This window comes from Rhinopithecus roxellana, chromosome 3 (genome assembly GCF_007565055.1).
Source record: "Rhinopithecus roxellana isolate Shanxi Qingling chromosome 3, ASM756505v1, whole genome shotgun sequence".
Lineage (NCBI taxonomy): Eukaryota > Metazoa > Chordata > Mammalia > Primates > Cercopithecidae > Rhinopithecus > Rhinopithecus roxellana.
The window spans coordinates 113,547,031-113,572,766 of NC_044551.1; the positions used below are offsets into that span (position 1 = coordinate 113,547,031).

The window sequence follows — 25,736 nt, forward strand, 5'->3', positions numbered from 1 at the left end:
TACTGCTTTCTTGCCTATGAAACTAATTTACCTCTGCAGGGATCAATCCCAGGCTCTTGCTTTTTCAGCTGTGTGACTTTAGCCAAATTACTTAGTGTCTCTGAGCCTCCCTCCAGAATGCAAAATGATGGTTAATAACTGTAGCTATAAGAGTTGCTGTGAGTTAAATGAGATAATCCATGTAGCTTTCACTAAGACAGTTAACAATAATAGCTCCACCATGCTTAGTCCCATATTTCTTACCACTGAGTTCCCTACGATCTAATTAACAGAAGAAAGTTCCTCAAGAAAAGTAGTTTTTATACTGGGCTTCATGTAGGGACTGGAACCAAAAGAAGAGGCCAAGATGAGAGGCTCATTCTATTCCACCAAACTAGCTTTGGTTTTTTTTGAGGGGTGGGAGGATACCTGTGTTTCATATATTGAAATAAGCATATGTTGATGAAAGAGGGACTTCACAGCAAAAGGAGTCTGAAAATAGGGGAGCCTATTTTTCTGGGTTTTCCAAGGTCTTTCTTATTTGTTTCTCATTTGCCTAGAGAAAGTGGGAGAAAAGGCAAGGTTGAGCATTGATTTGAGGAGGGAGAAACCAGGGAACAGTTCACCTCTCCTATTGATATCCATCACAGGCCGGGCGCGGTGGCTCACGCCTGTAATCCCAGCACTTTGGGAGGCCGAGGTGGGTGGGTCACCTGAGGTCGGGAGTTCGAGACCAGCCTGACCAACATGGAGACGAGATCAGCCTGACCAACATGGAGAAAGCCCGTCTCTACTAAAAATACAAAATTAGCTGGGCATGGTGATCCAATCCCAGCTACTCAGGAGGCTGAGGCAGGAGAATTGCTTGAACCTGGGAGGCAGAGGTTGCTGTGAGCTGAGATCGAGCCACTGCACTCCAGCCTGGGCAACAAGAGCAAACCTCTGTCTCAAAAAACAACAAACAAACAAAAAAGCCATCCATCACAAGAGGTAATGACATATTCAAATCTCCTGTCTCGTTCTGATTAGATACACTGATTTCATCAAAGGATGAAAACATTTACACCCCAGAGATCCATTCCTACTATTGTAAACATTTTGCAGTTTTTCAAATGTAATAAGCAAAAACAAATGGCCCTATAAAATATGTCAACAGGTAAAGAACAGAGGACCAATTAGGACAGAAGGTTTTTTTTTTTCTTTTGGTGGTTGTTCTTTTCAAATTTAGTTGTTTTTTTTTTTCCCAACTGAAGAGAAAAGAGCAGACAAGCCACTAAAACACGAGCTATGAAGAAACAGCTGAAAGGATCTTCATAACCTGTGTCACTCTAGGCTAGAGGCTGATCAGGACTAAAAAATGACTAATTTTCATTCAACTAATTTAGGAAAATGCCCTCTATTTGGGTTAAGGGAGAGTCTCTGTATCAAAAGTTCAAAGGCAGTCTAATGGCCTGTATCGGACTGTCAGAGATGACAAGCATAAAATTCTTAGGAACACTGTAATGTTAACTAAACAACAACAAAAAAGGTTTTTATATAACACTGTTTGTTTTTGTTTTGGAAAACTCTTATTTTAAAAAAATCATTTCCTAAGTAGTCTCTTTCTAACCAGACCATTGTCAAATCTTCTTTTATTAATTTCCACATTCCAACATAGTTGAGATTTTATAAATATAAATCAGCGTCTGCTCTCCTGAACACATCCAGAGTTCACAGACCACTTTCATGGCCACTGTTTGAGCCTCTTAGTAGTTCAGTGCAATAAGCAGAAACACTTTTTATTTATAAACTGAGGGTCTTGCCACATAGACTTGAATTCTCTCAGGAAATCTATTTCTTCAGAATTCCTCCCAGTGCCCAGCTGGCCTGGTCACAGCTAGTAATGTTCGAGGCTCTTTGTATACCTGAGGCCTTCTCCTAGTAGTTGAGGAAAAGGAATAACCTGGCTAAGAATCAGCACATACCTGCTCAAAATTTAAAGTAACAAATGAACACTTTAGGCAGGGCCTGGGCTGAGACTTCCATGATCAGATATCTAAGATGCTTTCCATTCCTAAGTGTTTGCTATTTTTCTTCTGTCTTTTACCCTGGAATTTCCCTTTCAAGATGCCTTACACAGAGAGACCTGGTTTTCCGTGACTCCTCTTCTTTTGGTTTCCTCAACTCTAGTTCTCCATCTCCTAATATTTTCCTCTCATTCTTAAATGACACCCATTGAAGAAAGAGGAATGCATAGATCCAAAGGTGGGATTGCATTTGTCCCTTCCTCTAGTTCTAGGCCCCCAGCTTAACTGCTGCAGAGATCTGGGTGTTACTCCAGTTCATAAGGTCCCTTCACTTCTCCAAAAAAGAAAATAAATTCCAGTGGCACCTAGGACACTCACAATTACCCCTTTCAAGGGAGATCACAGAGCTCTGACTACACACCTTAGACTGAACTTTGCAAGTTGTATTCCTAACTGGGGATTTGTCTTCCAGCAATTCCCAAATATCACACACACAACCAAATTTTCAATGCAACAGAAATGCATTATCTGCAAGACAATGTTTACAGAAATCCAAGTAGTAGTTGCAAAAGACCAGTTCTCTGTCATTTGTCTCCTAGAGGGAATTCTGGAGCTGTTCCCACAACTTTCAACATCTCAGCTGCACATGCCTCCAGGAGGCAGCTGCTGCACCACAGCAGCCTCAGCTTTGAAGCCAGACAAGGCCTAGGTTTGATTGCTAGCTTTGCCCCAATATTCTCACCAGGCAACTCTAAATAACTGACTTCACCTAACCATATTTCAGTTTCCTTCCTTAACTGGGAAATAATTATCTGTGGAGGTTCTAATACGAAAATACATATAAAACACTGGAACCTAAGTGCCTAAGTATTAGGGCCTGGCCCAGTCCTATGGTCAGCTTCAAGTTGTAACGTATGTCAGAGGAAAACAGTAACTGTAACTTATCAAAAGTTTCTACCTGTAGAATTGATGGTGACTACTATTTCAAAAATGTGTTCTTATATGTACTTAATATAAAAGGTAAGAAAGACCATGTTATGGGATTTGTTGACAGTGACAAGAAAAATACGCCTCCCAGCAGTGGAGATGGTCTGGAAACCATTTGCCCTACCAATGCCGAGTAACAGTGATGGTAGAGGCAGAGGTAGAGACACCACAAAGAGTGTGATGGTGAGGGACATGCATTTTTATTTCACTTGGGTATGTAGGTTTAAGTCCGGCCTCTAACACTTACTAAATCTCTGACCGTGAGCAAATTATTTTTTTATTTTCTAAGATTTTTTTAACTTAAAAAATAGGGGTAACTATAGTCCCTCTCAGACAGTATTGATTGAGTCAAGGATTCAACGAAACAAGGCAGGTAAGGCATAAAAAAACATAATACCTGACACAAAATAAACACTGCACATGTATGGGCTATTACTAGGAATAATTTTTAATCAATTCATCCATTTAAGTGTCAAATAAATGATTTGACACTAAATGTACTACAGAGGGGAAGATTCTGCATCTCAGTAGCAAACGCACAGGATGTTCCAAGCCTAATCATTATGTATCTGTATACCAGGTCCATCGCGAGACAGTGAAGATACAAGGTCCCTTGCTGTGATATGATGAATCCCCAAAACTGCCAGTCTCTGAAAATTAGAAGCAAGGCTTGTGTTGAGGTAGAACAGATAATCCACATAGCCGACCTGAGAAGGGACAATGAAGATCTGAAGTCCCGGGAGCTACTCCGGAGAAAGGTAGCTACTCCCAGCCAACTCCAACAGGGACACAGAAATCTCCCCCTCATGTCCAGCCCTCCCACAGGAAACCAATAAAACAAGGATAGTAATAATGCCTTAATCTCAGGAAGGCAATAAAAATAGGTAGAAGGAGGAAAAAACAAAACAAAACAAAAACAACCAACCCTATTCTGGACCCAAAACACTGGTAGAAAGTAGTTCCTAGGAAGGCAAAGGGTACCAGGCCAATAAAGACTGCCCCCACCAGTCCTCAGATTGCAGCGACACCTCAGCTACTGGGTGGGGCTGCCTTCACAGAAAGGAATAGAGAGGGCATAGAAAATTCAATTCAAATTCCGTAACATTACCATTTCTCAAATGTACTAGAATTGATGGTAGGGAGTATATGTTATACTTAGATCTTTAATCATATTTTCTGCACATGAATATGTATGTCTACATTGTTATATTTATAACTATATCTAGAAAAGGTACCTCAACCTTCATAGTATATAGACAACTATAATCTTCTATAGACACACAAACATACATAAATATTTTATTCTAAAATAGATTCCTTGTTCATGGAAATGCAAACACGAAGCATGAGAAAATTTACAAATGGATTCCTTATTCCCAAAGACCAACATCCACCTCCTGCCATGCCCTTCCTTTTCATCCCCTTGATTTTAACAATGAATTCAAGGCAGTCTGGTTTGAAGAAATTCACAACCACTGTCTACTCCTATTACAGCTGCTGGAGATACAGCCCCAGCTGCAAGGCAGAGGCTGCTATGCAGCACCACGCCCCACACACAGAGAGAAAGGATGGAAGCCGCACTGAAAATGAAGGATGTACCCCAGGGATGATCATTCAAACAGAAACAAAAGGGAATCCACTACAAATCTGACCCTGAGATTAAGGCACAATCACATTTACTGGAGCTCCTAAGGCAAGGTGTCAAGGCTGAATTTCTTTATCTTTCCTTAAAGGTGGCTTAAATGATACCTAGAAGAATGGGTGTGGCTCTCAATGTCATGTCACAGGCTGAGTCCAGAAGAAGAACCACTGCAGTCTAGGAGGAAAAAAAAAATAGGTTCTCTGCCTATCCCTAACAGGAAAACTAGCAAATATACACTAGATGTTAAAGCAAGTGGCAGAAACATGTGGCATACCTCCAGCATAGAATAGCATGAGAGCTGTGGTTCAATCTCCTGAGTTGGGGAAATAAGTAAAAATTGAGCTTTTATCCCAATCAGTTTTTTCTTTTTGTCTCTTTTCTTTCTTTCTTTCTTTTTTTGGATGATAACTTCCACAGTTCTTTGGAAAGACAAGACAGTCGGCACTAGATAATACTGTGCATTGTAAAAGATCCATGATATTTCTTCAATAACGGAAAGTGAATGCCATCAGGTAGTGGTAAAGGAGGATCCGATAAAACCCAAAGCCTCCACCAGGCAAAGGGATCCCTGCGGGCCTCAACTCTTCTCCCTGGGGAGTTTTTCTTCCCTAACACCAGCTGGGAAGCTGGTAGGGGTGGGGTGCATTTGTGTGAAGTGAAGCTCAGTTGCATGAAAAAGGTATGGTGCGGCAAAAAAATAAATAAATAATTCAACGATTTGACAATAAAATGTACTAGGGGCAACGGAGGCTTCTTCCTGCCTGCAGAGGGGAAGATTCTGCATCTCAATAGCAAACGCACAGGATGTTCCAAGCCTAAGGGAACAAGTGCAAACAGACTCGTGCCCACAACAAAACCTGGCGGACCCTGCAAATCAACTACTGTAGCAGGTAAAGCTCTGCCCTAGGGCGGCAGCAGAGCCTTCCAGGGGCCAGCTGATCACTTCCTTTGTTCAGCTTGCAAAGATGGAGTAGCCACCCGTTCCCCCACTACACACACACGCGCGCGCACACACACACACACCATCTAATTCACTATAGACAAAGCACAACCGCACTGCTCCGTGCTAAACTAAAAAACGTTAGTTTTTATTTATTCTATTTTTGTAAATGCCCATCCCAGCCTTCCATATGTGCCTACTATTTGGGGGCATCGTTGCAGCGCATCACCACGGAATCCCAGACTTGCTGGACGCCGGTGAAGACGCGGTTTCTGTACCTGATAATGGCACGTCCCCTCTCCACCCCGCCCTAGGCGCACCCTAGCGCATTTGACACCCGCCGGTCGCGGCGTCTCGGTCTTGCACACAATGGGTTGAACACTGCATGCACACAGCGTGCGCCCGCGACAGCAAACTAAAATCTGCTCTAAAAACTCGGCCTTTTCTTTGATGTGAGGGAGAAAAGAAATGAAAAATGTAAAGTGCATCGAAGGCACACACACACACACACACACACACACACACACAAAGTTGATCATTCCCACTGCAGCCACGTTAACTGTCCAATCCCATAAATGATACATTGAAATATGAGTCGGAGTGAACGTGGGCATGAAGGGGACACCGCAAGGACAGGTGGTCCAGACACCCTGCCACCCTCGCGGCGCAGGGGTCAGAGCCGTGGGGCTGGAGCTGGGAGAGGGGCGCGGTCGGGCTACGAAGTACCCCTGGGGAAAGGTGTCATCTCTCCAAACCCAGTCCGGCCGAAAGGATCCTTAGACAAAAAGCACACCTCAACCTGGGGCGGCACAAACCGACACCCCAGGCGGAGCAGCGGTCCTGGGAGAGCCGCGAGCCCCGCGCTCCTGCCTGCGAGGGGAAGGGAGAATAAATAATCCAAACTTCTCCGCGCCACTGTTTGGGTTTCCTCTTTGTTTTGTTTTCCCCAAACCCCAGGGTCGCTCAGTCTGTGTGGCGCCGGCTGGACTGACCGCCGCGCTCCGCCACCCGGACCCCGGGTCTCCGTCCCTCCCCGGGGACCGGGCCAGTGAAGCCGGCGGGATCCGAGCCGACCCCGCCCGCAGCGCAGCGGGCAAGGGGAGCGAGCGAGGAGGGAGGGAGCGGCGGCCGCCCGGACTCACCGTGATCCGCGGGATGTTCTTCTTGCCTTGGTAGGACATGGTGGCGGCGGTGGCTGCAGCGGCTGGCTCCCTCCCTCCTTCTTCTGCTGCTCCGGCTCGCCCGCGCCTATCCTCAACGCACAGCGCCCCGAGATCAGGTGGAGTGAATGGTGCGCTGGCCGCGCCGCCGCCTCCGCCCGCCTCCGCCCCCCTCCCGGGCTCCCGCGGCGGCTGCCAGAGACAATAGTAAATCTCCCCGGTCCCCCTTTCACCCCCGCCCCCCCCACGCACACCCTCCTCCACCCGCGTTCACGCCCGGGTTTTTTTTTTTTTTTTTTTTTCTTTTGCTGTGCCAGCTGGGACCCCGTAAGACAAGAATGGCTGATCTGCGACTCCTCCCTCTTCTCTCTTATCCCTATTGATTTTCCTCTTTGCATCTGCCTCACCCACTTTTTCTTTTTCTTCTTTTTTTTTTTTTTTTTTTCCTGATTTGCGAGTGCGGTGGAGCCAGGCTGCTCCACAACCACCAGGGGGCGCGAGGGGCTTTTCAGGAGCGAAGGCTGAGGCCCGGGGGTGGGAGCATCAGCTACGCCCTCCCGGCCGCCGGGCCGAGCTCCCGGCACCGCCGCCGCCAGCCTGCCCCTTGTCTTATCTCCCACCTTCCCTGCCCTGGTTTCAGAATGGAGACGGTTCCTGGCTTCCCTCCCGGCACCCGCTCTCCTCCGCCATCGCGCGGGTCGAATGCGGCGACCGCGCCTTTGTTCGAGAGGAGGGCTCGGCGCCGCCTCTGCTGCTCGCCGGGTGGTAAACAGCGGCGCAGCCCCTTCAGACGCTGGGGACTGGTCCGACTCTACAACCTGGCGGGCCTGCTGGGGTCCCCAGGCCCGGAACACACACACACATTAGAAAATGGAAAGCCGTGACTCGCTCTCAGAGGCTGCAAGGGGCACGGTAGCAGTGGACTCAACCATTCCCTATATTTAAAAAATATCCAAGTAGTATCTTGTTAAAGAAACTCCACTGCCTGAGTCTCAGAATCAAAGAAAGAACATGAATGCTGCTCTGTGAGTAAAAAGTAGAAAACACCTGTGGAGTGGGAAGGCCGAAGCCCAGACACGTTCCTTGTGTGCAGCCATGGATTCGGAGTAGAACTGCTATTGCTCCCCGTCAGTAATGAACCACGTGCACTGCTCACAATCCAGAGTTTAGACAGGGCTGATAGATGAAGGTTTTTATATGTTATTACAAGCAAAACCATGGCCCTTCGGCGATGGAATATATTGTCCTTTAGCTACCTGCTGAAATCAAACGGTCAAAGGGAGACATATTTGGAGAGGCCACTGTGGGTGGGGTCTGAGTGGTGGCTGGGGGTGAGGGAGCTCCTTAACTCCAAGAAAAATAATTCCAAACATAAAATTTAAGGAACAAAAACAAGACTTGCTATGCAAAATAACAATAATAATTATTATAAAACCCTTTTAAGACAAGTTTCCCACCGCTCCCCAATTGTCAATCTTAATGTCCTATTAAATAGAAATCCTGTATGTCACTAAGCATGACTAAAGCTGTGTTGAGGATCTTGAATTCACGTTTCCATAAGGCAGCCCGCTGATGACAATTCTAGACATCTTGTCATTAAAATGAAGGCGTGCTTGCAATAAAGAAACTACATAAGGCATCCACAGAAAGAGGATGCAGAATACTCCAGCTTGGGCTTTCCATAAACCCGAAACGAACCAGACTGGTCACATAATCCAAGGACACACAAAACCCCCCTTAAACATTCCCTCTCAAGTGAGTTAATCCAAGCTTCTGGTTATTTATGGTTAATTGGACTGAATGCAGTCTTCACAAGAAAAGTCCACAGCAGTCTCCACTTTATTTCTGTGATACTCTGAAAAGGAGGATGAACGCCAAGCAAAGAACACCTCCCTATACTCTTGGAAAACACAAGGGGGAGAAAAAAAGACTGGGCCAAAGGCACGCCCTAAACATTTTGCTTTGTTCTTAAAGCATAAGTGCTGAGACCACTAGCCAAGAGTTGTGAAATTACAAAGCATTCTGGGGATTGGCATGCAAATGAGCAGGATTATATTTAGAACAGAGTAAAAGGAGAATTAACTACATACTATGGAAACCAGCAGAGCTCTCTCTCTGCATCTTTCCCATAGATTGTACTGTCCCAAACTTGCTGGAAAGGATCTTGCACATTTTTCTCAAGAAAAGCAAAAATATGTAGGGGACATTTACAATCCTTAAAAAAAAAAAAAAAAAAAAAAAAAAAAAACCACTACTGCTCCTTTTTTTTTTTTTAATTTTACAAGTTTCTTTGCCTTTCTTACATCTGAGTTATCTCCTCTGTTACCATCATTATAATCCAGAACACTCTTTACTAAATACATTTATACCTTATTTTTGATCACTTGATTGTGTGTGTGTGTGTGTGTGTGTGTGTGTGTGTGTGTGTTTCAAATAACAAGACTTGGTTAAGTTTTTTTGAGGTCAGGTTTGCATGCAAGAGGCCATGTTGAATGGCAATTGCAGTGTGTTCTTCTGGATCTGACTGCTGTGACCAACCAGACACAAGAACACAGCAAATTGATTCAAGCTGTTGCCATCATCAGACATGTACAACAAACACTATTTTCCTTGTTTCATCCCCTTCAATTATCTTTCACTTTCTTGAACCAAAATAAAGCCTCTAAGACGAATTTGAAGGAAAAAGCCTTCCTTAGCTATAAAAAGGCAGCCATCAACACAGGATGCCTCTGTGTCTGGCCAAGACAGAGAAGAATGGAACCAGTATGGATGTTTTCCACAGTAGAATGACTCTGAATGGTTTTCCTTGGATACACAGCAGTTCTTGGCTTTAGGTATCTCAGGAAACTGTGAGAGAGGGAGGTGAAGACATAGAAATAGAGACTTGATTTACAGTCCCAAAGAAACTTAACTTTGGCTACCACATCTGCCACACCACAGATTTCCACACCTAAATCAATGGGTACTCCATTCCAGTTGCTCAAGCCAAAAGTTTGGCACCATCCTTTATTTCTCTCCTTCAGTCATGCCTCTACTCTCCATAGAAAATCTTTCAGCAAATGCTATTGATTTTATTTTATTTTTTTTTATTATTTTTATTTTTTTATTTTTTGTGAGACAGAGTCTCGTTCTTGTCGCCCAGGCTGGAGTGCAATGGGGTGATCTCGGCTCACTGCAACCTCTGCCTCCCAGGTTCAAGCAATTCTCCTGCCTCAACCTCCTGAGTAGCTGAGATTACAGGTGCCCACAACCATGCCTGGCTAATTTTTGTACTTTTAGTAGAGACAGGGTGTCGCCGTGTTGGCCATGCTGGTCTCGAACTCCTGACCTCGGGTGATCTGCTAGCCTCAGCCTCCCAAAGTGCTGGGATTACAGGCATGAACTACCACACCCAGCCAGTTCTGTCTTTTAAATGTATCCACACTATGGTCTCCTCTTATTATTTGCGAAGTTTCTTCCTGTGTTTAGCCACCATTAGCTATCACGTGAATTATTGTAACCTCCTAACTGGGTTCTCTTCTTCACCATCACTCATTCATTCATTAATTCTCAAAATATTCACACTATACTTACCTTGTGCTTACTATGTGCCATTATTTTTCTAGGTGTTAGTGCAATGGAGGTGAATAGTAAGTCCCAAATATCATGGAGTTTACTTTATATTCTTATTATCATATAATAACACATATCCTTATTACACCACCTGTCACTTGCTAGCCCCCTTTCCTACTTTATCTTCATAGTACTTTTTACCACTACATATTAATTTTATTATTGGGTATTCTCCCCATCACCAGAATGTAAGCTATTCGAGGGCATGAGATGTGTCTGTTTATTCACTGAGTGCCTGAAATAGAGCCCTGTCCATAGAAATTGCTCAATAATTATTAGGTGAGTGAATGTAAGAATTTTTAAAAATTGCATCTGGAGAAAGATTAAATAGGTGAAGAAGAACTTTTCTGGAACTAAAGGGCATGCAGTTACAATGTAGATTTTACAGTGTCTATTTTTGCTTCTCTATGCATTTTTAGAGTTTCCTGATTCTAGATTTCAGAGCAGATGAATTAAGATGGTGAAGAATCACTTTGCTAATATGATACAGTCCAAAAATTTCAAGGCAACATATGGGCCAAAGAAAGGCTCAATAGAGTAGAATTGGTACGTGGGCACTGATTAGTTTTATGCCAATGAGGCTGATTCAGTCAGGAGAGGAAATTTTAAGAGGCAGGAGAGAAGTAGGTCAATGACTCTATGAAGATTCTAGAATAGGCAACTCAGGTGACATTTATTGTTTGAGTGGAGGTCTTGCCCTTAGCTAGAAACAAGACTGGTTCTTCCACAGTCACTGAAGAGGAGAATATCTTCTCACAGAGTCCAGTAGCTGGGTATATTTCCTGGAAGGACTTCATGGAATTTGTCTTCTGACTCCATCTACTTTTTCTGCCATCAGCTAAGATCATCTAGGAAAGAAGGTATTGGGAGAGGGAGGAGGAGTTCATATGAAAATCATTTTCCAGGACAGTAAAGGAACTAGGAAAATATGGTATGATTATCTGGCAGTGTCAGAGGCGTGTTAACGAGAGCAACTCCATCTTGAATAGGAGCTGTGTAAAATGAGGCCGAGACCTGAGACCTACTGGGCTGCATTCCCAGATGGTTAAGGCACAGGATGAGACAGAAGGCCGGCACAAGATACAGGTCATAAAGACCTTCCTGATAAAATAGGTTGCAATAAAGGTGCTTGCTAAATCCCAAAAAAACCAAGATGGCGACGGGAGTGACCTCTGGTCGTCCTCACTGCTACACTCCCACCAGCGCCATGACAGTTTACAAATGCCATGGCAATGTTGGAAGTTACCCTATATGGTGTAAAAAGGGGAGGCATGAATAATCCACCCCTTGTTTAGCATATCATCAAGACAGAATCATAGAAACAGGCAACCAGCAGTCCTCGGGGTAGCTCTGTCTATGGAGTAGCCATGCTTTTGTTCCTTTGCTTTCTTAATACATTTGCTTTCATTACTCTATGGACTCACCCTGAATTCCTTCTTGTACAAGATCCATGAACCCTCTCTTAGGGTCTGGATTGAGACCCCTTTCCTGTAATAGCAGCTGTAAAGATTCCCTTCAAATGGTGGCCATAAATTTAAAGAGAGACCAGTAAGCCTGGTTGTGGATGTTCCTCCAGCCACTTACAGTAGCATATGTGCAGGCAAGGAGCAGGTAGGGTGTGGAATTGAATGTGGGCTCTTTTAGATGAGTGCTAAGAAGGGAGAGAAAAACTCAAAGGAATTGAGGATGAAGCAAGGGATCTAAGCTGCTTAAGAGCGCAAGGAGAACATAGTGTACAGGGGAATAAAAGACAGTGAACACACTGAAGACTAAGTAAGATTATTCTCATAAAGCTCTTTGCACAAAGTAAGTCAAGTTAATTAAATAGCAGCTACCCCACCACTATTTTTAATGCATATTTTTTTTTTTTTTGCTAAATTTGTTTATACCAGGAACTATGTCTTATCTTTGTACCCCCAGCTCTTTTGTACCCCCAGTGCTTGAAGTAGAGTAGAATCAATTGGAAAAGGGGGAGATTGACTGAGCAGGCAGGGGAGAAAGTCCAGAATATTCTGTCCTTTAATCTCCAAAACATTTAAAATAAGGACCTAGACATTTACATAGTTTTGACTATTAAAAATATTTTTTACTTTCTAAAAATACATTTATGTGTTGCTACCTTAATATGAGAAAACATTTCCCCCTTGGTCCTGATTTGAAAAATTCAAAAAAAAAAAAAGTTCTAAAATAAATATAGAAGAGTTTTGAAGGGGAAAATGTATATACTAAGCCTATGTGAAACATATAGGCTATTCTTATATTACATAAATAAACATTTAATCTTAATGCTGCCAGTTAAGCATTTGGGTCCATTAATTTTACCTACAATCTAAACAAAGGAAATCTCAGTCATGTAATTCCAGTGTTACAGAATGAAAACCAAAGAGGTGATTCACCTGCTATTATTAGATGCCTACATATTGAATACAGAAATAAACTGGTAAACAAACTAACCTTGGATACACATAAACCAAAAAAAAAAAAAAAAAAAAAATTACAGCCACAGAAAAGTATTCCCACTGGCTGATTCCAAAATCAAGCTTACACTAGCGTAAGCAAAGGTATGCAATCCTATGTCTCCCTAGATAGAATTTCTCATTCTTTTCTTCAGTAGTCATTGAGTTTAAAGGATTCTGACCTGCTCCATCAGCTCTGATGGCAACTCATATCAAAGCCACAGGCTAGAGTTACAAGACAAGGGTGCAAGAAGCCGGGCGTGGTGGCTCACGCCTCTAATCCCAGGACTTTGGGAGGCCAAGGCGGGTGGATCACGAGGTCAGGAGATCAAGACCATCCTGGCTAACACGGTGAAACCTAGTCTCTCCTAAAACTACAAAAAATTAGCCAGGCATGGTGGTGGGCGCCTGTGGTCCCAGCTACTTGGGAAGCTGAGGCAGGAGAATGGTGTGAACCCAGGAGGCAGAGCTTGCAGTGAGCCGAGATCATGGGTGACACAGCGAGACTCCGTTTCAAAAACAAAAAAACAAAAAAGATGAGGTTGTGAGAAAAGGATAAGCTATTGTATACTGATCTTCATCTCTGGCCCAGCATGTTAGACACACAAGTGAAGTTACATTCATATTGAGGGGAAAAAAATCTTGACAGCTCTGCCTTAGGCATCATGGGGAGAGATACTATGGTCTGATGAACTTATCTGAACTTCAGAAATTTTAGAAAATAGTTTTTTCTCCAAAGTTGCTGCTGTAAATTACCTTTCAGCAAGGAATCCCAGGTTTTTCAGCTACATATGTGCATGGGTTTGGGAAAGAAGAAAGTCTAATGTGTACCATTCCCCCAAAAGGTCCATGTCTTAATCCCAGAACTATGAAGATGTCACCTTACATGACAAAGGGATCTTGTGATTAAGTTAAAGATCTTGACATGGGGAGATTATCCTAGATTATCCAGGCAGTTCCAGTGTAATCACAAGCATCCTGATAAAGGGAGGAGGGAGGCAGGAGACTCAGAAAGAGAGGGAGTTGTGTTAAAGAAAGCAAGAGTCACTGTGTCTAGACACCAGTATCTGTCTGTGTTTAGACAACCCGGGGTGTTAGATGCAGTCATGAGCCAAGGAATGTAGACAGCCCTGCTAACACTTTGAATTTAGCCCCATAGACACAATTTAGATTTTTGACTTCCAGAACAGTAAGAAAATAACTCTGTACTGTCCTAAACCTCTAAGTATGTGGTAATTTGTTACAGCAAAAATAGGAAACTAATATAGATAGTAATCAAAATAAAGAAAAATGATCAGGAGACTGAGGGGAATCACTTCACTAAAAAGTAATAATCCCTTGCCCAAATTCTGGATCTGAGCTAGTTTTCAGGCTTGCAATCCTTTAATTGAAGGAGAAGCCAGTTCATCAGTAGGAAGGAGCCTGCAACGCCATGCCTAAAGTTTAAGGTAATCTTGACTCCCACACAAGTACCAATAGGAAAATCATAATGTAGATGCCTAGTCCTCCTACAAGAGGTCCTATTGATACAGGAGAAAGAAAGAAATTACTTAGGCAGGTAGAGTAAAAGAGTCCTCATCAAGGCTTCCCTTCCAACAAAAGGTAGCCCAAGAAATTATTTTTTTCGACCAAAAGCAGTCTGGAAAATCAAGTTGCAAACATAGATAAGCAGCCTGGAAGTTTGCACGAGTGAATGCTGGGAGCTGTGCCAAGGGAAAAGGGCTACCTGGGGGCCAGGCATGGTCAACATGGAGGCACCATTTTCCCTTTTGTTACCATGTGTAAAGGAATAAGCAACATAGCACATGGCGCTAGCAAGGCAGAGAACCATCTGCCTAAAAAATGGTTAGGGTCGGGGAGGCCAGTTTCCCGTGCCCTCTGCAATGGCACATCTAGTCCTAACCAGGTTTTCATGCCTTATGCAAATGGAACACCTGGTCCAACCGATCTTTTGTGCCCTATGTAAATCAGACACTGCCTCCTCAGGCTCACCTACAAAACCCCTCCATTTCACCATAGACCCAGAAAACCCATTTGGGACCCCTCTGTCTGCAGCAGAGAAAGTTATTCTCTTTCTTTTGCCTATTAAACTTCCACTCTCAACCTTACTCTTTGAGCGTCCATGTCTTAATTTTCCGTGGCCGTGAGACAACGAATCTCAGGTATCACCCCAGACAATGATGCTGCTTCACTATGGCCACCTACTAATGCCACTGTAAAGTGGGAAGGGAGACTGGCAGATACAGGTTCCCAATTGACACTGATACCCAGAGCCGAAGTACCAACATAGTTCCTCTGCTAGAGTAGAGACATGTAAAGGCCAGGTACTGAGTGGACTCTTGGTCTATGTTTGGCTTACACTTGGCCTTTTGGGTTCACTGATCCACGTAGCGGTCATTTTCACAGACCACCACTGATTAATTGGAATAGACAATATTAGCACAACTTCCACTTTGGTTTCTTAGTCTCTGGGGTAAGAGCCCTCAAGTAGGGAAGACCAAGCAGAAAGCTCCGAAACTGAACCCCCACCCCACCAAAGATAAGAGAGTAAATCAAAAACTTTGTTTTATCCTAAGGGAACGACAGAAGTTAGCAGCACAGTTAAAGACCCGAAGGAAGCAGGGCTGCTAGTATCCATCATATCACCATTTAATTCACTAGTCTGGATGCCACAAAAGCCTGATAAATACCAGAGCATGACTCAATCAAGAGCCTAGACCTAAGCTGGTATATTTTTCTATAGCAAATGGCTTTAAGTACATTGTACATAACCACTGACCTAGCAAATGAGTGCTGTTTCATCAGAAAAGAAGATCAAAAGCAGATTGCACACACTTGGAACAGAAAAGCAGTACACATGAACAATCTTGACTTAAGGCTATGTTAATTATCCTTTCCTCCTCCATAATATAATCTGAAAGATCTAGATTGTCTGGACATCTTAAAGAACATCCCAGTAGTATACTTTATTGATAACATCATGAAAATTGACTAGATGAGTAAGAAATGACAAGTTCATTGAAGGCTTTGGTAATGCACATGAACTCTGTCTAAAGAATGGAAGATAAAGATAAATCTACAAAGATTCAGGGGCCTGCTATCTCAGATTGGGCATGCCACAACTTCTTTCAGAGTAAAGGACAAATTATTGCATTAGGGAACTCCTCCTGCAATGAAGGAAGCACAAAGCCTGGTAGGTCTCTTCAGGTTTTAGAGACAACATATTCCATATTCCAAAATGTGTTACAGCCCACATACACAGAAGGCTATCAGTTTTGAGTGGCACCTGGAGTAGGAAATTGTTCTGTAACAGATCTGGCTGCAGTGTAAATAGCCCAACCACTTTGGCCCTATGATTCAATGACTCCTATGGTATTGGAGGTATTCGTGGGAAGAGATGCCATGTGGAGGTCATACAAATACCAATAAGAGAATCATATTTAGACTCTTAGGACTCTGGAACCAGAAAAATTACACACTATCTGAATAATAGGTCCTCTGGACCCTGGTAAAGATAGAAGCCTTTACCAGGGTCAAGTGACCATGCAGCCACAAATACCCAGCATGAGGTTCTGTCAGGTTCAACAAGTTATAAGAGCAGGTGGGCCTAGCAGCAATTCATTGCAGATGGAAGTGATGCATCCAGGATTGGCCATGAGAAATGCTGAGGGCATAGGTAGGCTACCTGAGCAGGTGGTCTAGTCTCCCACGCCATCCATTACTTTTTGCTCCAGTACCTTTCTGTTAGCACATACCCATGGCCCTTATGATCAGCTGATGGAGGAGAAAAAAATCTGAGCCTGGTTTACAGGTAGGCCATCTTGGTGAGTACAGCAAGCTGAAAATAGACCATGGCCACATGACAGCCCCCATTCAGGAGTGGTGCCGAAAGACAATAATGAGGAGATATTTTCCTACGGCTTCAGACAGTGCGCCTAGCCATCTACCTTATATGGAAAGAAAAAAATATTGCTTAAGATTATATATAGACTCCTAGGGAGCATTGACTGGGGCCTGGAAGGGGAAAGACTAAAAGATCAAGGAAAAGAAGGTCGTGGGTAGAGACAGATGGGTGGACCTACGGGAATGGGCATGAAGAGTGAAGATACATGTATTGCATTGTTAACGCCCTCAGAGGGCATCCATCACAGAAGAGGCACTAAACCGTGAGGTACATAAAGTGACCCTGTTAAGTGACATCTGCCAGGCTCTGCCATCAGCAGCCCCAGTGTGGCACAATGGGCACATGATTACAGTAGGCACAGTGACAGGGCTAGAGGCAATGCAGGGAACTGACCAAAGCTGATTCAGCTACTGGTGCTGTCAAATGTCTGTCATGCCAGCAAGAGACAGCAACCCCACTTCCTAATCTGGCACCATCCCGTAAAGATACATGCAGCCACTTGGAAACAAGTTGAATACACAGGGCCCCTTTCATACTAGAAGGCACAGGGATTCATTTTTACAGAAATGAACATATTCTAGGCACGGATTTGCCTTTGCTGCTGCTAGGGCCTCAGTCAACACCACTATTTTAGGGCTTAAGGAATGTCTGATTAACTGGCATAGGATCCTGCAAAACATCACATCAGACCAATGGGCCCATTCAATAACAAATGAGATACAAGAAAGGCCGTATGACCACAGGATCCACAGTTATATCAAATACCATTTTAACCAGAAGCTACCATCCTGAGTGTGAAGGAATGGCCTACTGAAGGGACAAATGAAGTGCCAGTTCAGAGAAGAGTCTGTGCAAGGATAGGACACCATCCTCCAGGGTGCACTGGACATTTTACATCAATGCCCTTTATATGGTGCTGTGTCCCAAAAGGAAGAATACATGAATGCAAGAACCAAGGGGAAGAAGCAGGAGTGATCCCTTTTACCTTCACTCCCAGGGACCCAACTGGGAAATATATGCTTCCCACTTCTGCAGTTCTGGGTTATTTAGCGCCCTTTCACCGAAGGAGAAATGTTTCCACCAGGGGGCATAGCAAGAATCCTACCGAACTCTAAGTTGCAGCTGCTACCTGTGTACTTTGGGCTCATGGGCCCAGAGTCTGTAAACAGGCAAGGAGAGTCAGCATCCTTGTAGGACCTTGATTATCAAGAGAAGGTAAGGCTGCTGTTACAAAATAGAAGAAAGGACGAGTATGTATAGCACGTTTGTGAGCCACGTGGGTTCTTATAAGTACTACCTTGCCCAGCTTGTTAATGGTATAGACAGGTACATCAGCCATAAGGTACTTGAGCCTGAGAAAGGCATGGTGACCAGGGGCTCTGCCCCTTCCATGTCCCAACACCAGGCAAACCATCTGGACCAGTGAATGTACTAGCTAAGAGTGAGGAGCATCTAGAATGGTCAGTAAAGGACAATTAAGACCACCTGTGGAAAAAGAGGCCCTGAGACCTCCCAAGAGAAGTTTTTGCTCCCTGAACCTATACAAACAAGGAAATCTGAAGCCAGCTGTGGTGGATCATGTTTGTAATCCTGGCTCTTTGGGAGGGCAAGGGGAGAGAATTGCTTGAGCCCAGGAGTTCAGGACCAGCCTAGCCAACATAGCAAGACCCTTTCTCTACAGAAAGTTTTAAAAATTAGCAGAATGAGGTGGCACATGCCTGTAATTCCAGCTACTTGGGAGGCTAAAATAGGAGGATTACTTGAGCCCAGGAGGTCAAGGCTGCAGTGAGCTGTGATCACACTACTGCACTCCAGCCTGGACAAGAGAGTGAGATCCTGTCTCTCAAAAAAAATAAATAAATAACAAAACAACAACAATCAGGAAGTGAATCTGAGTTATGTGAAGAGTGGTCTGTATTGACACTTGGTGTTCTACCCAGGTCCCTCTGTCTTTTTTTTTTTTTTTTTTTTTTTTTTTTTTGACGGCACCTTGCACTGTTGCCCAGGCTGGAGTACAATGGCACAATCTTGGCTCACTGCAACCTCCATCTCCTGGGTACAAGCGATTCTCCTGCCTCAGCCTCCCAAGTAGCTGGGAATACAGATGCCTGCCACCATGCCTGGCTAATTTTTGTATTTTTAGTAGAGACTGGGTTTCACCATGTTGGCCAGGATGGTCTCCAGCCCCTGCCCTCAGGTGATCTACCCGTCTTGGCCTCGCCAAGTGCTGGGATTACAGGGGTGAGCCACCACTCGCGGCCCCCGGTCCCTCTTTAAGACTAAGGGATTTATTACCCCGGGTGCTTTCAACACTCAGCTGTCAGCCTTTTCTGAAAATTGCCCCCGTCTAAAGTATACCACCAACCCTGGGCATATGACCCGATAGTTGATGAATGTGAGCACACAGAGGCCTGGCCTCCTAGTCAAAAAAGGGGAACAATTCTAAAGGGTTTCCCAGTTTCATGCCTGCCTATAAGGTCGTATAAGGTCTGCTGAAGCCTTTGTTAAGACCGCAACACGGCTTAACATGTCCCTCTCTGTGATCCTTCTTTTTCTCTTCCCTTCCACAGTGTTGATCCAGGAACACTCCCAAATAAACTTCCTTCATCCTATTCCTCTTCTCAGAACCTGCTTCCCAGGATACTCAGCCAGCGACAGTGAGACTGATATTAAATAAATATGTACATGGACAGACATATTTTATTTAGCTAGTGTTTTAAATTTTATAGATTTCACACTCACATTTATATTTCTTTGAAAATTAAGAGACCTGGCAATTCTGGGCTTACAGACACACATCAGTGCCCATTAGCTAGAGTAAAATATTGGCTGCCTGTTGACAGAATATGTATTCTCCAATCAGCCATAATGTCTGTTGCTTCCTCTTCCTTTATATGGGGTTTGCTGCCATTTATTTACGCCCCTGCCTGGTTTATGGTAATCTGAATTTCTGACATCAGAAATTTGGAGACTGTTGAGTTATTTAGGAATTGGAGAATAGGGAGTCTGTATCTCAAATGTGAAGGTTGTTGTATTCTGAAGGAGTCTTTGATATCTGCTCAGAATTAAGATGGCAGTTAGTTATTTCCAGGGAACTACCTCCTTTCCAGCCCACCCTCACTCCACCCGCACTGAGCCCTAAACCACAAGACTGAATCCCGGAACTACCTGCACCCTCTCTGTTAAAAGCCTGTCTGAGAATATGCGCCAGAGCTGCTGAATCTTCAGTTAAGTGCAGTCAATTTCACCCTTGGGTGAATGGAAGCACATGTGATTGAGTTCAGATCACTTCCTGAATAGCACAACAGTTTACTCTCAGAAGGATGTGAAACTCATTCCTGGATGGGGGCTCAGAACAGCAAGCCAAGCCCTAAGTGCGAGGCTGCAGTCCCACTTTGTATTTTGCAGGCTTCCCCTCCATCTCCAGGAAGGAACTTTGGCTGTGTTGTCTGTGTTTTTCCCTCCTGTTTCCTGTACTCAGCTATAGCAAATGCTCCAGGGCCATTGGCCTCATTAGTTCTGGCTCCCTGTTTTTGGGGGGAAAGCAGGGATGGCAGAGACGCATGCCTGAGGGTCTAGACACAGACTGCACTGAGCAACTTACCCAAGGAGCCCTGGGATGAGAAACAGGCACCTCTAGCAACTGGAGCGTCAACCAATGAGTACTTTTTGTTGACTCGGCCACCTGTACACACTGATCCCAAATGACACCCTAGATTTCTGAGCTCAGAGGGTCCAATATTAAATGCTCACCTGGCCTTAAGCAGAGTACTTCGTTAAAGGGCCAGGCACTAATTTTTCACTGGAGACATAAACATAAGAGGCAAAAAACTAAAATAGAGAAAGCTGTCAGATTTTCCAAATTTGTTTCAAATTATTTGACTTTGGAATTAACAACCTGAAAAACCTTAGCCTTACTTGCCTCACCTATGAAAGTAGTTGGTAGAATGGCTGAGTGGATATGCTGACACAAAAAAGGGAAACAGGTCTTATGAAACAGAAAGATGGGTTGATTCATTTAAAAGGAGTTGCTGGTGTATATCATTATAGTGTAGGATAATTAAAAGAATAGATTTTGAGGTCCCTATAGCAGGAAGTTGATGGAAAATGAAGGAACTCTGCCCAACCTGGCCCCTAGTCAAATACTAATCTTGCCTCCCTGCTGTAATCATATACCAAATTAGATAAGGACGTTCTGGACTGGACTTATTAATAGAGTACATATACAGAACACCTTCCAAAAAGGTATACATAATTAATGCATATTTTAACAAGTAACCAAGTCTTGTTTTCAGTACCTCATAACCACAAACAATTTACACGGACCTCCAAAATCCCCAAGGTATTGAGAGGTGACAATGTGCTAGCAACCCTCACTCTCAGCGCCTCCTCGGCCTGGGCATCCACTCTGGCGGCGCTTGAGGAGCCCTTCAGACCACCAGGGCACCGTGGGAGCCCCTCTCTGGGCTGGCTAAGGCCGGAGCCTCCTCCCTCTACTTTCGGGGAGGTGTGGAGGGAGAGGCGTGGGCGGGAACCGGGGCTGCCAGCGGCGCTCGGTGGGCCAGTGTGAGTTCTGGCAGGTGTGGGCACCGGCTCAGTGGGCCCCACACATGGAGTGGCCAGCCTGCGGGCACCACCGGCCCAGGGCAGTGAGGGGCTTAGCACCCGGGCCAGCAGCTGAGGAGGTTGCTCCAGGTCCCCCAGCAGTGCCGGCCCTCCAGCGCCACACAAATTCTTGAAGGGCTTTAGCTGCCTCCCTGCGGGGCAGGGCTTGGGACCTGCAGCCCGCCATGTCTGAGCTCTGCCCCCTGCGGTGGGCTCCTGCCTGGCCTGAGCCTCCACAATGGGCACCGCCCCCTGCTTGGTTGTGCCTGGTCCCATCAACCCCCAAGGGCTGAGGAGCACAGGTGCTGCTCGGGACTGGCGGGCAGCTCCGCCTGCAGCCCCAGTGCAGGATCCACTAGGTGAAGCCAGCTGGGCTCCTGAGCCAGATGGGGGCTTGGAGAACTTTTATGTCTAGCTAGAGGATTGTAAATACACCAATCAGCACTCTGTGTCTAGTTCAGGGTTTGTAAATACACCAATCAGTACTCTGTGTCTAGCTTAAGGTTTGTAAATACACCAATTGGTACTCTGTATCTAGCTAACTCTGTATCTAGCTAACCTAGTGGGGACTTGGAGAACTTTTCCCTTTAGCACTCTGTATCTAGCTGGAGGATTGTAAACCCACCAATCAGCACTCTGTGTCTAGCTCAAGGTTTGTAAATACACCAATCAGTACTCTGTGTCTAGCTCAAGGTTTATAAATACACCAATTGGTACTCTGTATCTAGCTCTGTATCTAGCTAACCTAGTAGGAACTTGGAGAACTTTTCTGTCTAGCACTCTGTGTCTAGCTCAAGGATTGTAAATGCACCAATCAGCACTCTGTCAAAATGGACCAATCAGCTCTCTGTAAAATGGACCAATCAGCAGGATGTGGGTGGGGTCAGATAAGGGAATAAAAGCAGGCTGCCTGAGCCAGCAGTGGCAACCCACTCCAGTCCCCTTCCACACTGTGGAAGCTTTATTCTTTCACTCTTTACAGTAGATCTTGCTGCTGCTCACTCTTTGGGTCCACGCTGCCTTTAAGAGCTGTAACACTCATCGCGAAGGTCTGCAGCTTTACTTCTGACAGCAAGACCCCAAACCTACCAGAAGGAAGAAGCTCCAGACACATCTGAACGTCTGAAGGAACAAACTCCAGACACACCATCTTTAAGAACTGTGACACTCATTGCGAGGGTCTGTGGCTTCATTCTTGAAGTCAGTGAGACTAAGAACCCACCAATTCCAGACACAGTATTGCTAGCAAAAGAGATGAATCATTTTGTGTTACTGACACTTCATTAGTTTATACCCTTCATGGGGATTGTCTTAGTCCATTCCTGCTGCTATAACAAAATACCTTAGACTGGGTAATGTGTAAACAACAGAAATTTATTTCCTACAGTTTGGGAGGCTGAAAGGTCTGAGATTAAGGCATCAGCAGATTCCGTGTCTAGTGAGGGGCCTATTCCTCACGGATGGTGCCTTCTAGATCCTCACCTGGCTGAACAGGCAAGACAGCTCCCTTGAACTTCTTTTCTAAGGGCACTAATTGCATTCGTGAGGGAAGAGTCTTATTGACTTAATCACTTCCCAGAAAGCCCACCTCTTAAAACTGTCATGTTGGATTTTAGGTTTCAAAAAAAACGTAGGTTCCAACATATAACTTTCCGACACCAACATTTGGACCATAGCAGTGATCGTATATAACGCGTAGAAAGGTGCTAGTTAATAGAACAATGGCCCTATTGTAATGAGGGTTTTAAAGCTAATGCCACTATGGAAAACAATGATTTTTAACACCCACATATCTTTGACTCAGCCTTAATTAAAATTAAAGTTAAAAGCAGGCACTACTTACTTTTTTCAAGCAGGAGTCCTGGAAATCACTGTAGAACTAGCTTTAAGAAACCACTATTACAAACGATTTCACAACTACAATATACTGGATTTGCAATTTGCCTTTGTTTAGAAAAGAGGAAAGTTCAATGGACATTTATATATTTCCTACAGAATTTAAGTTAAATCTAGAGTTATTCTTTATTTTGTCACCACAAAATTAAGCTTCTCTTTATGTCCCCTAAAAACCTGCAGAGAACTTCTTGTAATATTGAAAGCCTATTTTAATAGGTCCAAGGTCTCCCCACTTAACTCTCTGTGACTGTAAAAGACGATCGCAAGAAATTAGATTATCAGAAAGTTTGTTGTAAAAGAACCTACTCTGTAAAGGTAGAAACTATGTTTGCCATAGAAAGTTGATTTGACTCATTAACTTAATAATGATTGTTTTATTATGACCTTGCAAGTTGAGTTTTCTTTAACTAGGATAAAAAGATGATAAGAGCCAATGGACAGCAATAATGATATTCATATTACATTTCTTTCAAGTAAAATAGAGAAATAACCAATTAAGTGGAGAACACAATGTACGCTATTTTCCACAGCAACACCAGTAAAACAGAAGAATATCCCAGGCAGCCAATCACCCACCAACAGGGACAGAATGGCAGACTCCTCTGCCAAAATTCTTATGACCACTGGGGCACCTTGAAGCGAACACCACACATTGGTAGCCTTGGCTAGTCCCTGGCTCTGGAGCTGTTTGCTTGATGTCAGTAATTTTCTCCTTCTCCAGTAATACTCTGCACCACTGATGGCAGCTGTAGGGCGGTATCAATACACCTCCTTGACTGCTCTTTAGGTTCCCTTGCTTTCCTCCCTACTTGGCAAGAGGTCACTTGTTGCCCTGATAGGGCCCAGGTGAGAAGATACATCATGGAGCTCAGAAATGGAATCCAACTCTGCTAGTCACACAAGCCAGTGTTTAAATTCTATCTCTGCTGTAGTAGCTGTGGTGCCCCACACAAGTTCCTTTAAACTCACTTTTCTCCTCTATAAAATAGGGATAATATGGTTAAGTCAGATAGCATGAAGATGAGGTAAAATGTTGGAGAGGTCCTGATATTCTGGAAAAGGTCCAATGAACTGGACTAATTAATCAGTTTAATTAAAATATTGCATGATGTTGCCCAAGGCACAGAATGGTATTGAGTGAAGCCAATCAAAAGAGAGCCAAAGGGTGAACCTCCAAAAATTCCATGGCTATATATATTCTTTGCACCTTTTTCTGGGAAGAAGAATCTCTAGTTTTCTTCAGATTCTCAAAGGGTGCATAACCCCAAAGAGGTCACCCATTCTCACTGGCATAATATTGCTTCTCAGTCCTTAGCTCTAGCCAGCCCTCTCCTCTTAGCCTCAGTATCATACATCTAACTGCATACAGGATGTTTCCACCTAGGTGATCCACAAGCACGTCAGTTACAATACAGTGGCCCCTGTGGTGCACCATCTTGATCCTTCAGGAATAAAGGGCTTATGACTCCAGCTTCTGCAAGAGCTACTGGCAGAAGGCTCTCAGTTGTCAGCCACTTTTGGACACTGCTTCAGCTAAAGATATTTATTCTGTCTGAGACGTCACTGCCTTGAGGGGTGACCCACATGCAATGATATCGATGAGGAGTTGTAAAGGCCTGACTCTTATCCCAACTCAGGAACAAACTGAAGGTTCATCCTCTCTTCACAATTCCCTTCAGGGTGAGCTGAGGTGTCCATTGAGGCGGACTTCTCCCTCTACCCAATTCTGCCTCCACCTCCTTCCTTCTTCCCTTCCCTGGTGTTGACCTCCAGAGCATTCCCTAAGAAGCCTTCTGCAGACCAACTTGGTATTATAATCTATTTTCTAGGGCACCTAGAACACTAAACAAGTCTAAAATAGATTCCAGAAACTTCTCTTTACCTTTTCCAGTGCTTTGTAGCTCAGCTGCTGACACCTCCCTTTATCTGGTCATCTTCACTGGAAACCTGGGTCTCAGTGCTTGGTCCTTTTCCACTGTCTGCTCTCTCTGTCTGGACCAACCTCAACCAGTTTATCTCCTTGTCTTTCAGGTCTCATCTTAAATTGTCCCTTTCCCACTTACCTGTAAGTGAGTGTCCAATCATTCCTCAGTACTCTCAGGTTAAACTCAAGATTCTTAATATGATGTTTGACGCGCTCCACACTTGACCTCTGCTCATCTCTGTGGCTTCATCTCTCTTCACTCCTAACTTGCATTTTAAGTTCCAGTAACCCTAGGAACTAGGCGTTCCTTTCTCACATCCTGCTGTTTCCTACCTCAAGCACTTGCCCAAATCATACTCTCTGCCTGAAATAACTGTAATCCTTTTGACTTGGGAAACTCCAAACAATCCTTTAACACTCAGCTCAGGCATTTTCTCTTCCAGAAAGCTTTTTCTGACATCTATGCAGTTTCCCCTGGTGCTTCTCAGAGCCCCTTTAACATACCTATAAAGTATGTTATAATGATCTGTTTTGCTGAGCACCTCCCTTGGACTCCTTGAGGATGGGGCTCTGTTTACTCATCACTGTACCCCCAGAGCCCAACATAGTGCCTGGAATATAGACA

General features: G+C 44.2%; 1 protein-coding gene across 3 annotated transcripts in view; it reads right to left on the reverse strand.

Moving 5' to 3' along the window:
• DPYSL3 (dihydropyrimidinase like 3) overlaps positions 1-25,736 on the reverse strand; it is a 120,625-nt gene that overhangs the window by 57,638 nt on the left and 37,251 nt on the right. The window contains exon 1 of one of the 3 annotated variants that reach the window (XM_030927325.1): positions 25,251-25,347. The exons of 1 other annotated variant lie outside the window; for it this stretch is intronic. Coding sequence is in view for 1 of the 2 variants with exons in the window: in XM_010383379.2 (XP_010381681.1) it covers positions 6,697-6,735 (39 nt within the window). In the remaining variant the exon portion in view is untranslated. Of the gene's footprint in view, positions 1-6,696; positions 7,052-25,250; positions 25,348-25,736 lie in introns of those variants that run through there. One more of the 3 variants, XM_010383379.2, reaches the window with a different exon arrangement.